At 46.4% G+C, this 12,500-nt stretch overlaps 2 protein-coding genes across 2 annotated transcripts in view; both read left to right on the top strand.

Moving 5' to 3' along the window:
• Positions 1 to 12,500, top strand: part of LOC310791530 (NLR family CARD domain-containing protein 3-like) — a gene marked incomplete at its 3' end in the record, with an annotated part of 336,543 nt that overhangs the window by 143,069 nt on the left and 180,974 nt on the right. The gene's annotated exons all lie outside the window — the stretch shown is intronic.
• LOC310791115 (NACHT, LRR and PYD domains-containing protein 3-like) overlaps positions 1 to 12,500 on the top strand; it is a gene marked incomplete at both ends in the record, with an annotated part of 59,539 nt that overhangs the window by 44,732 nt on the left and 2,307 nt on the right. The window contains 1 exon segment of the mRNA XM_083652816.1: positions 669 to 715. Within this exon segment, the coding sequence (XP_083508942.1) occupies positions 669 to 715 (47 nt within the window).

The raw sequence follows: 12,500 nt of genomic DNA on the forward strand, positions 1-12,500 counted from the left end.
AAAAGTCCAGAAATAGGCATAGCAGGTATATAACCTATGTTTTTCGATATAAAAATATCGTATACATTTTTTTTTTTAAATCGAAACAAAAACCGAAAAAAAGAAAAAAAATCTGCCCCCTCCCCAGTTATAACCGCCCCCTCAGTCATTTTATCCTGGTGCCGGCCCTGCTGCAGCTGCTCCTCCAGTTCTGTGTCTTGAGGCCAAATGTAGTTTTTCTTTAAAGTCTAAAGTTCATGAGGTGGGAGAAGAGAAACCATGCAGCTGTCTGTCAGTGGAGGTTTATTAAAATCTGATAGAGAAGTGAGGCCTCTGATTACTGGTGCTACTAGTGTCCAGGAAACTAAAAGCACAGGAAGCCGCCATATTGGTCTGCAGTAAACGTTACTATGGTTACAGCCATTATTGACAGGAGTGGAGTGACTCGTGTTAGCGTACAGACTCAGTCTGGTCATGTGACTCAGGTCTGCACCAACATGAACATTGACTCTGATTCATGAAGTCAGTGTGAACAGAGCTGCTAGAAGCTGCGAAATATTGTTTGATGTTGAATGGAGGATATTAGTGATGGTGTCTGGAAAATCTCTCCTATGGAAGGTTATGAAGGTTATTTGTTCATGATCAAAGAGATGATGCTGTCTAACTTTATTTACCCCCCTCCCCCACAGTGTGGACCATGATGCAGTGCGGTGGTTGAAACCAGGCCTGGGGAAGTGTAAGTGTGTATTTAGTTTGATGCAGTTTCTATTGAAATAGAAAGCTCATGTGTGACATCTATTCATTCAAATCCTATTCTGAAACAAGATGGCTGACAAAATGTGTTATGATGAAATTGAAGAAATGAACTGTCAGTCTGTTAATACCATAAAACTTCAATTAAAAGCCAAGTCCCATATAGACACCATTCCCTTTCAGTGGCCAGATGTCGCTACACGTTTTGAAAAATAAATGCTGGCCTAATTATTTATTTATTTATTTATCTGTTTGTTTATTTACTTGCATTCAAACGTCCCAGTTCAGATCACTACAGAGAGAAAAAATTGCGACCTGAAATTCAAGCTGTCAGTTTTTTCTTTTTACTGAGAATGAACCGTGGAATGACGGTGCGCAATTGCCCGACTGGGTTACACTGGTAGTTGTTTGATGATAATGCTCGAGCTGTAAACAAGGCTAGCTTGGTGAGTACTCAACCAATCTGAAAAAATGATGTCACGATAAGTCCCTTAGACACATACAGTGTGGAAAATAGGGTCCAGGTTGGGAAAAAAACGAAATTATCCTTTAAGCGCCCTCACAAAGTTTGAAGTTGATCCGACAAATAGTTCTAGAGCTAAACCACTTTCTGTGTTTGCCAGTAGGTGGTGTTATGCCGAGTCTGTGTGCGTGGGTTGAGGTGTGTGTGTGTGTGTGTGTGTGTGTGTGTGTGTGTGTGTGTGTGTGTGTGTGTGTGTGTGTGTGTGTGTGTGTGTGTGTGTGTGTGTGTGTGTGTGGGGTGTATCGGTCACAAAAGTGACATGGGGTCACATGGTGACTAACAGACAGCGCTACCTACCCTGCCTCCACAACTTGATTATAGGAGTCAGTCTGAGCAGAAGCAGAGCACACACACACACACATACTGTAAGCCACTTCTTAACATGCAGTGGAATCCGTATTATAACCTGCACCTAGCCGGTTGGCCTGCATGTTAAACAACAATTAGCCGGCCTACGCGCACTCCCGCGACTCCGTATCTTATCTACCTCGACCACCGGTATAAGATCCGCTTCCACGCAATCGTGGCTCATGTTTAAAGGATGGGTTTTCCGTGGGGAATATGAATATATATTAAATCTCACGCCCCTAAGGTTTTCGAATCCGTTGAAATTTTTGAAATTGGATATTCACTGCCATGCCTATCAAGCATCTATCACATTATTTCCATGTCGCTCTGACGCAAAACACGTCAGAGCGACAATCCCCGCCTTGCGGAAGTCGTGCACCTATGAACTACAACTGTTGTTGGCCATGGTCCCGCCTCTAGAGGTCCTCCACGCCCCTTCAGAGGCCTTGACAAAAACAAAAACGCAGCCATCTTTTCAACCGCCTAGCCTGCTGTAGCTAATATTAGCTTCCCATAGTTCCTTGCAAAGAGACCATTATCTCGGGAACGGAAGCACTAATCGACACGGGACTGGCGGCATTGGAAAGCTCGTCAAATTTTACATCTAGTAGTAGGTGGATTGAAGTAACGAAATCAACGCTGAGCAATGTACCCGTTTTTACACATTTTTACAGAAAATAGTTACAACATCAGATGCGCGTAACTCCTACGAAAATGCCTTAAAATGCATGAAAAAATTTTTATGAAGACATCTCCCGACATATATACTACCGTTTACATTTGGTGCAATTTGGAGGCAATTTTATTTTCGATTTATTTCTTCTTCTTTGTATATTTTATTGTCGAAGCCTTCTTCTTCTTCTTCTTTGAGTTTTATGGCGGTTGGCAAACATATATGTGCATTACCGCCACCTACTGGAGTTTGATATCAGCCAAATGCCTGAGGGGTGGGCATAAAAACGAAGGCCACGCGAGCCCAGTGCATTGTGGGAAATGTAGTATTTCGAGTCCCCGCACCCGCACCTCCCCCCCACCACCCCCCCCCCCCCCCCACACACAGAGTGGATTTCGGTTGATATCTCTGTGAGTAAACCTCCAATTTCAAAAATTTCAACGGATTCGAAAACCTTAGGGGCGTGAGATTTAATATATATTCATATTCCCCACGGAAAACCCATCCTTTAACAGTGGCAGGTCATTATCCGCATATCCGTAGTGGGCAGGTGTGGCTCTTCGTGACTCACTTCACGTTCGCTAGTTTATTAATTAATGAATCGTTCGGGCAATCGCTTATATCAACGAGCAAACTCACGGTTTCCTCAAGTGCTGCAAAAACGGCTTGATTTGTTAAGTGGGGGCTAGAATGACCGTGCTTTCCGAGGTGAGGGCTGGCTTGACTGCAGTTGCAGGCAGCCAGGTCCAGTGCATCAGGAGGGATGCTGCTGCGTTGCTTGCTTGCTCCCATGTCAGAAAAAGCCTAACTTTTGTGGGGAGAAATACATTGAAAACTAGTCAGATATGACTTGAAATGCCATTTTTTTTATCGAGATCATGCAACAAGGAGCCTACTTCAGGCAAGCAAGACGGCAGGAAAGAACCAGAAGCGTGCCTGCCGCCGTCAAAAGCGAAAGCGACCCAACGTAGGCTGTCAATTTAGCGGAGGTAAAAAGCCTTTTTACCTACTCGGGCGAATCAATCAATCAATCAATCAATCAATGGCTCGTGCTTGGTTCGTATGATGAGAAGATTAATCAAAATGCTTACCACAAAGCCACATGGGAGCCGAGAACCAGTGCAGGAGAGCTGCCGCGCAGGTGCCAGGTGTGGAGTGGGACTGAGAGATTAAGGTGCCTACTAGCATATTGCTGGAGATTCAAGTTGTCGCACTTATTACTTTTAGCTAACGCTACGTTGTTTTTTCATCAAGGCAATGTCCAGAAGATATGGGTTCATGAGTTTCTGCAAATGCAGATAGATAGGCTACAGTAGGAGCATGCATGCATGTTGTCTGTTTCAATAACGAAAGCGTCCTTTACCGAGAACGACATGCCGACCAATTAAATATTCTTGCTGCGAAATCGGCCTCTTAATGACAACACTGGAATAAATAAGATCGACTATGACTATAGAGGCTATAAAGAATGGACTATAGAGAAATAAATGGATTCAAAACGTTTATTTAGGAAACATAGGCTATCAAACTTTTGTGGGGAGAAATACATTTAAAACTAGTCAGATATGACTAGTTGCCACTTGTAAAATAAATCACCCACAGTGATTGACGACGGTGCGACCACTATTTTGACTGCCTCATAGCTAAAGCTGTTTCCTATCACATTTCTTGTGTTTGACATGCTATCTGGAGCCAGATCTGTTTTGTATTCCTTTTGTCACCCTCTGCTGGTTGTTGTGGGTAGTGTCTTCTGGAAGCAGAAGCTGCTTCTCTTTGTGCCTGAGGCAGGCAGCCACACTTGCCTGCTGGCTACAACACTGACTACGTTTACATGCACACAATATTAATAATAATAATGATTGGATTTATATAGCGCTTTTCTAGACACCCAAAGCGCTTCACAGGAATCATTATTCATTCACACCATTCGTACCAGTGGTGGTAAGCTACGGGTGATGTAGCCACAGCTGCCCTGGGGAAGACTGACACAATATTCCGCTTTTTGCCCATATTCGGAAAATGACAATATTCCGACTAAATGAATAATCCACTAATATTCCCGTTTACATGCAGCCGTAGCTCGCCCTCCCCGACACGTGAGGGAGGGGGGGGAGAGAGAGAGATGCAGGTAGGCGGAGCCACAGAGTTTTTCTGTTGAGAATAAACAGAGCAGCACTATTCTTACGAGCATCACTTGGTCCATTTCAGGAGCTTGCTGCTGAAAAGTTTGGTGTCGCGCATCCAAGTCTTTCATAAAAAGTAGGCTAGCAGCCTACGTTATTACCTCACAGGCTTGCAAGCATTGTGGACTTCCGTGGGCACTGGGCACTATAGGCTACTCTCTCTTTTTAAATCGATGTTTCTCATCTCCTCCCGATCAGAAATGTCAGCTTTTCTTTTTGCATGCCAGAGATGATGGATTATTATGATTATATCACCTGTTCTAGCACTTTCTAGCACACATCATTTGACCACAAACAGGCAACATGCGTCGCAAACTGCGGTAAAAACCCTGATTGAGACGCATATTCTGAATGCGCTGTATACATGATCAAAGAATCCTCCAAAAACCCGAATAATACTGGAATAACCCAGATGTCTTAATCGGAAAATGCTAAATTCGGAGAAAGGGCAAATTCGGAAAATGCAACTGGAATATGCTGTTTACATGACCCTTCTCAAATTCAGAATATTGTCATTTTCCGAATAATAGTGGAATATTGTGTGCATGTTCGGTTGATAGAGTGGATTATTCATTCTGCGCATGCGCTCTCTAGTGCAGAAGAACTGGACGGTGGTTGAGACAAACTTCTTAATAGAAACCCTGAGAGCGGTACATTCTTCTTCTTCTCCTGGCCAAATATCTCTGGAGGATGATTAACTGCTGAGACCGTAGAGCCGCAAATGACAGCACGTGCGATTACATAACTGCAAAAGTGTGCGATTATTATTATTTGTTCATGTCTTTTTGAGTGTGTGCCTCCTCTAAACTAACGTTACACGCGACGCAGCAAACACATGTTTCTCTGCCATCACACTGGGCATCAACACTAGCGTAGCGGGAGACTTCTCCCATGCACTCCCGCAAATAAGTATTGTTATGCGCAGCAAGGTTCACAAACATAACATCTTACCGAGAGAGAGGGAGAGAACATCCATTATCGCTAACAGTTAGCTATGCTAATAACTAGCTAGCCGTTCAGAAACGCATGTAAACAGCCATGTGATTAGCGAGAACGTCAGTAAAATAAGGAGAGAGCTGCATGTGCTTATGCAGAACTAGTGCACGATTAAGTGCACAGTGGGTAATGACCCGCTGTGATGAAGAATATAGCGAGATTAACAAGGTTGATAGCAGAGAAAACACTGTCACAGCTGTTTGCAGCAGCACCTCCAGGCTTCTAACGCTAACTAGTCTGTCACATGATGCCTTCATGGTCCCTCGATAAAGTCTGCAGATGCACGTTACCTCGTCTCTCTCTCAAGAAGCGTCACGTGAGTGTGGCGTTTAAGGCCATCTGTCGCTACAAAAAAAAAAACGAGATGTATTATTGTATTAGGCCTACTTGACAGACATGTAACTAACTTTGCAGTCTGAGCCCTCTTCTATGTGCTGTAACACAGCGCAGTTTCTATTTTTCTAGTGTTTCTTTTTTACATGTTTGGGACAGGCAAATGTCTCGAGGGGAAAAGGCTTTCGCACACCTACGCGACAGGTGCGTCGGAGAAGGGCAAAACCCGACACAGTGAGAAAGAAGGAACTCCCGCACACTGTCTCCAAATGCAAATAAAAGTTTAATAAGTCAATAGAAGAATAACGTTTCGGTCATCACGACCTTCATCAGATTCATTACTGATGAATCTGATGAAGGTCGTGATGACCGAAACGTTATTCTTCTATTGACAGGCAAATCTCTCAAAATGTTTGTTCTTTTAAAGATAATTTTATTTCAAATTGTTTTATTTATTTAGTTTTAATATATTTTAAATTGTAATATATTTCATGTATTTTATTCTGTGATAGGCTACGTGAAACTGTGGTATTTTTGTCCAAGGTTATCATACCGTCAAAAACTCATGCCGGCACATCCCTAGATACCATTTTATTATATCACAATCGCAAATCACAATATTGTCCACCATAATCGCTAATCGCACCTTTCCCCCAAATCGTGCAGCACTAGATCCATTCTTCCAGAGGTAAACAGGAAAAGTGGTAGACGGAAGTGCACCTCTTCTTCTCTGCAGGTAGTGGGAGAGACCGTTTGCACATGTCTGTAATCGGTTTCAGCTGGGGCCATGTATACGCAGATTGAACGTGGATCACTTTATTTAGCGTTCATGTATACAGATCAAATCAGATTCGTATAATCCGACTGATTTCAATCAGATTGAGGAAAACAATCCATGTAAACGGGGCTACTGTTTCTTCACCTAAAAGTCACATAGATGCATCGTGATGTTTGATGTCTGGTGTTTAGTTTAGCATGTTGACTTCATGATGTCTTGTCTAAGTTAGCAGCTTGTGATTTGGGCTTGTAGGTAAGTTTGCTTTGTCCACATCAGCAGCTGTTGACTTGATTGTTTGTTCTGCATCAAATCAGGTGCTTTGATAAGTGACATTTAAACAAACTAGGAACCGATTCCTGCAGCTCACATTCACAGCTCTGCTGCTGTGTGGCCTCGCCTGCAGCTCGGCTGCTGTGTGGCCTTGCCTGCCCTATTGGTGCTCGCACAATGTCTCCCTCTCTCTCTCCCTCAGTATCTCTCTCCCTCTCCCCTCCCTCAGTCTCTCCCTCAGTCTCTCTCCCTCAGTCTCTCACTCCCTCTCCTCCTCTCCCTCTCTCTCTCCCTCCCTCAGTCTCTGTCCCTCTCCTCTCTCTCCCTCAGCCTCTCCCTCATTGTTCTATCGCTCTTCTCTCCCTCTCTCTCTTTCTCTCCCTCAGTTTTATTTTATTCGTTTATTTGGATGGGACAGTGCAAGATTAATGAACACAGAAACCACAGAAACAGATAGTAAAACCTGGAACATAGTAAAAGTGTAAAAATTGCCGGATTTAGCACGAGGCTAATTTCCATCCGTTGTCCCATAAAACATAAAACACAAAAAACAGAGCGTAAAACGTAGAACATAATAAAAACATACATAAAACATAGGTAGCAGCAGTACACTCTAAAACTACATAAAACATGAGTAGCAACAGAACACTCTAAAATACATGGCAGCAATTACACTTAGAAAAATAAAAATACATAATAATAATACACACAAAAGAGAAGAAAAACATACTACCTGTGGACACATGACTGGTTTGTTTTCAGCCATTTTTTAAGTCCACCTTTAAAAGCGGCAAGGGTGGGGCTGTCCCTTATGGAGACGGGGAGACTATTCCATATTTGGCTGCCTTTTACCGATAGGACATTTTGGTCAAACGTGGTCATTCTGCGATGGACCTTACAATCACCTCTGGTGTCCGATCTAGTGCCAAGTCCAGTGAGTCTATTTTTTGGATGAATTCCTGTAGCGGAGGGGGAGCTAGTCCATGTAGGCATTTGAAGAAGAAACAGGCACTCTTTAAGACCTTGAGATTTTCAAAGCTCAGGAATTGATGATGTTCCAGAATGTTACAGTGGTGGTATGACAAAGGTTTTCTAGCAAATGCCTTGATGGCTCTGTAATATAGCTGTTCAATAGGTTTTATGACAGTGGCACCTGCAAACGACCAGTTTGTGAAGCAGTATTCAATGTGAGAGAAAATCATGCAGTGAAGATATGTTTTAGCTGCATCAACTGTTAAGAAGGGCCGGATTTGTCTAAAATTAACTAAATTAAAATTTATTGTGCTTTTCATTTTTTTTATGTGTTTCTTGAAGGAAAGGTTCGAGTCCAAAATGACTCCGAGGTACTTGAAATGGGAGACCAATTCCAATTCCTATCCCCCCAGAAACACATTGGACTTTGTGATACCAACTGGTCGTTTGCTGAACATCATGCATACAGTTTTTTTTGTATTTAGCAACAGGCACGTGTTTTGCAGCCAGTGTTGGACCTTTTCTAATACATTTGTAAGTTTACAGGAGATCAGGTCGGTTGTTTTTCCCTGTACAAAAATGACCGTGTCGTCAGCGTACATCTGCACGCTGAAGTCAGGGCATATGTCCGGCAGGTCATTGATGTACAGGGAAAATAATAATGGCCCAAGGATCGATCCTTGTGGCACACCAACTGGGTTATCAAGAAAGGGGACTTGACACCATCAACCATAACACACTGTTTTCTGTTTGTTAAGTAGGACTTAAACCATTTAATAGTATCAGCAGAGAAATTGAAATGCGATAATTTACCCAGTCTCTCCCCTCTCTCTCCCTCTCCTCCTCTCCATCTCTCTCTCTCCCTCAGTCTCTCACCCTCTCTCTCCTCTCCCTCTCTCTCCTCCTCTCCCTCTCTCTCCCTCTCCTCCTCTCTCTCTCCCTCAGTCTCTCACCCTCTCTCTCCTCCTCTCCCTCTCTCTCCCTCCCTCAGTCTCTCCCTCTCTCTCTCCCTCAGTCTCTCTCCTCCCTCTCCTCCTCTCCCTCTCCCTCCCTCAGTCTCTCTCCCTCTCTCTCTCCCTCAGTCTCTCCCCCTCTCCCTCTCCTCTCTCTCCCTCTCTCTCTCTCTCTCTCTCTCTCTCTCTCCCTCAGTCTCTATCCCTTTCCTCTCTCTCCCTCAGTCTCTCTCCTCACTCTCCTCCTCTCCCTATCCCTCCCTCAGTCTCTCTCCCTCTCTCTCTCTCCCTCAGTCTCTCCCCCCCCTCTCTCTCTCTCTCCCTCTCCTCTCCCTCCCTCTTCTCCTCTCCCTCTCTCTCTCCCTCGCTCTCCCTCCCTCAGTCTCTCTCCCTTCCTCTCCTCCTCTCTCTCCTCTCTCTCTCCCTCAGTCTCTCCTTCAGTCGCTCTCTCCCTCTCCTCCTCTCCCTCTCTCTCTCTCTCTCCCTCAGTCTCTCACCCTCTCTCTCCTCCTCTCCCTCTCTCTCCCTCTCCTCTCTCTCCCTCCTCTCTCTACTCCTCTTCCTCTCCCTCCCTCAGTCTCTCTGCCTCTCTCTCCTCCTCTCTCCCCCCCCCTCAGTCTCTCTCCCTTCCTCTCCTCCTCTCCCTCCTCTCTCTCCCTCTCCTCCCTCAGTCTCTCCTCCTCTCTCCCTCTCCCTCCCTCTCCTCCTCTCCCTCTCTCCCTCAGTCTCTCTCCTCACTCTCCTCCTCTCCCTCTCCCTCCCTCAGTCTCTCTCCCTCTCTCTCTCTCCCTCAGTCTCTCTCCCTCAGTCTCTCCCTCTCTCTCTCTCTCTCTCCCTCTCTCTCCCTCAGTCTCTCTCTCTCTCTCTCTCTCTCCCTCTCCTCCTCAACCTCTCTCTCCCTCAGACCCCCTTCTCACCAAACATGATCAACTCACATGTACTCACACTCACCCTGTCAAGTCCTGTCCTGCTGCTGCAGTGTGGTTGGCTGCTTTGCTGTATTTCTGTCTTCAATTGGTCTATTTTGGTTTTGGCCCCTCCTCTCGTCTTGTCGTTTGTGATGTCCTGACGCCAGGTATCCCAGCATGCTTTGCAAGGTGACGAGCGACAGACAGCAGGGAGGGAAGGAGGGGCCATTTCGAAATCGACCAATTGAAGACGGAAATACAGAAGGGCAGCCAACCACGCTGTAGCAGCGGGCAGGGCTTGACAGGGCGATAGCGAGTACATCGCTCACCGCCCATGTTGGTGTTCAAGTTCAAGTTCAAGTTCAAGTTTATTCGTATGTCCCAGAAGGGCACTTTGGTTCACATCAGACAGTAGTGGATAATTACAACATCATTACTAGTTTGAGATTAGTAATAACGGCACACTTCAGAATTGAGATACATTATTACTAGTTTTAAAGTAATAAAGGCGCACTTCAATATTATACTATACATAAACATTTGTTGCATTATGTACAGATTCCAAAGGACCATCTGCTGCCCTCAGCCGGGTCGCCACGTGCGCAGCGCCACCGTTGCATTAGCTCCTCAAACAACGCAAGTGGCTCGCTGTGATCAGCGCCAGATGGATGTATATCGGAGGAAGAGGGAGAGGGGGGGGGGGTGGGGTGGATGATGCAAGGGCTGAACAAGGCCGGGGGTTTGGGGGAGGGGGAGAGCTCAGTTGCAGACGAAAATATCAGGAGAGCTGCGTCCTTGGCAGTAGAGAGTCCAGATTAGGATGAAATGTTTTGGTTGCCTGGAATTCCTTTCCGTCACACAGACCAGGGTCACACAGACCAGAAAGTCAACAGCAGGTGTCAAGTCTCTGGTTCACCAACATTAGTTCATATTCTCCTTATTGCAGATCAAGTGGAATTTCTCTGATATATCCAGATATAATCCATTTTTCACAGTTCAAATTCACAGTTCAAATTCACTGACCGCCCATCTCAATTTTCATGACGTCACAGCCTAGGGTCAATCGCTGTTGTCTTCCCGTGTCCCGCGGCGAAAGCAAGCTGGGCAGAGGGTGGGGGGTTCCCCGGACCCCAAAAAGTTTAATTGATTTGCGTTGAGATACCAGCTTAGTAAATCCAATAAATCCATATTTGTCATTTCGAGTAGACGAATGCAAGTTTGCTCTGGGAGTTTTGCAGGCAGGGGCAAAGAAGGGAGATAAGGGAGAGCGAGAAAATAAAGCGACTGCCCTGTTCAAGTGCTGGATGCAAGTGTGCAGTGTGGTGTGCAGGGGCCGTCAGTCTCTCTCCCTCAGTCTCTCTCCCTCAGTCTCTCTCCCTCCCTCTGCTCCTCAACCTCTCTCTCTCCCTCAGTCTCCCTCCCTCCCTCTGCTCCTCTCCCTCTCCTCCTCTCTCCGCCAGTCTCTCTCCCTCTCCTCTCTCTCCCTCAGTCTCTCTCCCTCCCTCTCCTCCTCAACCTCTCCTCCTCTCTCCCTCAGTTCTGTCTCCCTCCTCTGCTCCTCTCCTCTCCTCCTCTCTCCCTCAGTCTGTCTCCCTCCCTCTGCTCCTCTCCCTCTCCTCCTCTCTCCCTCAGTCTCTCTCCCTCCCTCTCCTCCTCTCCCTCTCCTCCCTCTCTCCCTCAGTCTCTCTCCTCCCTCTGCTCCTCTCCCTCTCCTCTCTCCCTCAGTCTCTCTCCCTCTAGTCTCTTAGAACAGACGAGTTGGCTTCCGCAATTTTCAAATGCTTCCGCCATACCGTCTGTAATTCGTGGGGGAGAAGCATGCACCACCGGAATGGGAAGAAGAAAGGCGGGTCTTCCGCTCATTAGGGCCAATCTGAATCCAATATGCCTGCATTTTTCGTGGACACACGTGTCGTGATTGATCGGATTCCGTCGAACTTCCTTCCAGTCTGAAGGTTTTTTCCCAACTTCCTTGTGCATGTTCTGGGGGTTGTAACGTACAGACTGTTTAGCTGCATTTGCCGGATGTAGATGAGACAGTCTGATTTTAAGAGACTACTCTCCCTCCCTCTCCTCCTCTCTCCCTCAGTCTCCCTCCCTCTCCTCTCTCTCCCTCAGTATCCCTTCCTCTCCTCTCTCTCCCTCCTTCTCCTCTCTCTCCCTCTCTCTCTCCCCCAGTTTCTCCCCCTCTCTCTCTCCCTCATTCTCTCTCCCTCAGTCTCTCTCCCTCACGGCTCGTGCACACCATGAAACGCTCTGCGGCATGCCTCCTGTGAAAGCCTCTTTGACGCTGCATCTTGATAGGCTGTCTTGCTCTATTTCCACGTCTGATTGGTCCATTTCAACCTCGCGCCCCCTGCCGCAGGAACCGCCCAGCGTTTCGCTGTCGCAGACTAGAGGCGGCTTGTCTCTGAGCGGCTTAACGCTCGCGGGGCGGGACTAGGGCGGGACCTTTCGTTAAGCTACCCAATGACAGCTCTTCCTACACATTTCCTCCCCCCACCCTCCTGTGTACCTCGACCTGAAAACGTTTCTACAGCCCCAAGCTGGAAGCTGGTTTCCACGCCCACAAAACGCTGCGACACAGCGGAAAAGCGATTTTTGCCATTGTAGGTGTGCACGAGCCGTCAGTCTCTCTCCCTCTCCTCTCTCTCCCTCTCCTCTCTCCCCTCTCCTCTCTCTCCCTCCCTCTCCTCCTCTCCCTCTCTCTCTCCCCCAGTTTCTCCCCCTCTCTCTCTCCCTCATTCTCTCCCTCTCTCTCCCTCAGTCAATTCAATTCAAAGAGGCTTTATTAGCATGACCATAGTGAGTTACAGTATATAAAGCACATA

The sequence above is a fragment of the Poromitra crassiceps genome (genome assembly GCF_964638095.1).
Source record: "Poromitra crassiceps genome assembly, chromosome: 16".
NCBI classification, from domain to species: Eukaryota; Metazoa; Chordata; class Actinopteri; order Beryciformes; family Melamphaidae; genus Poromitra; species Poromitra crassiceps.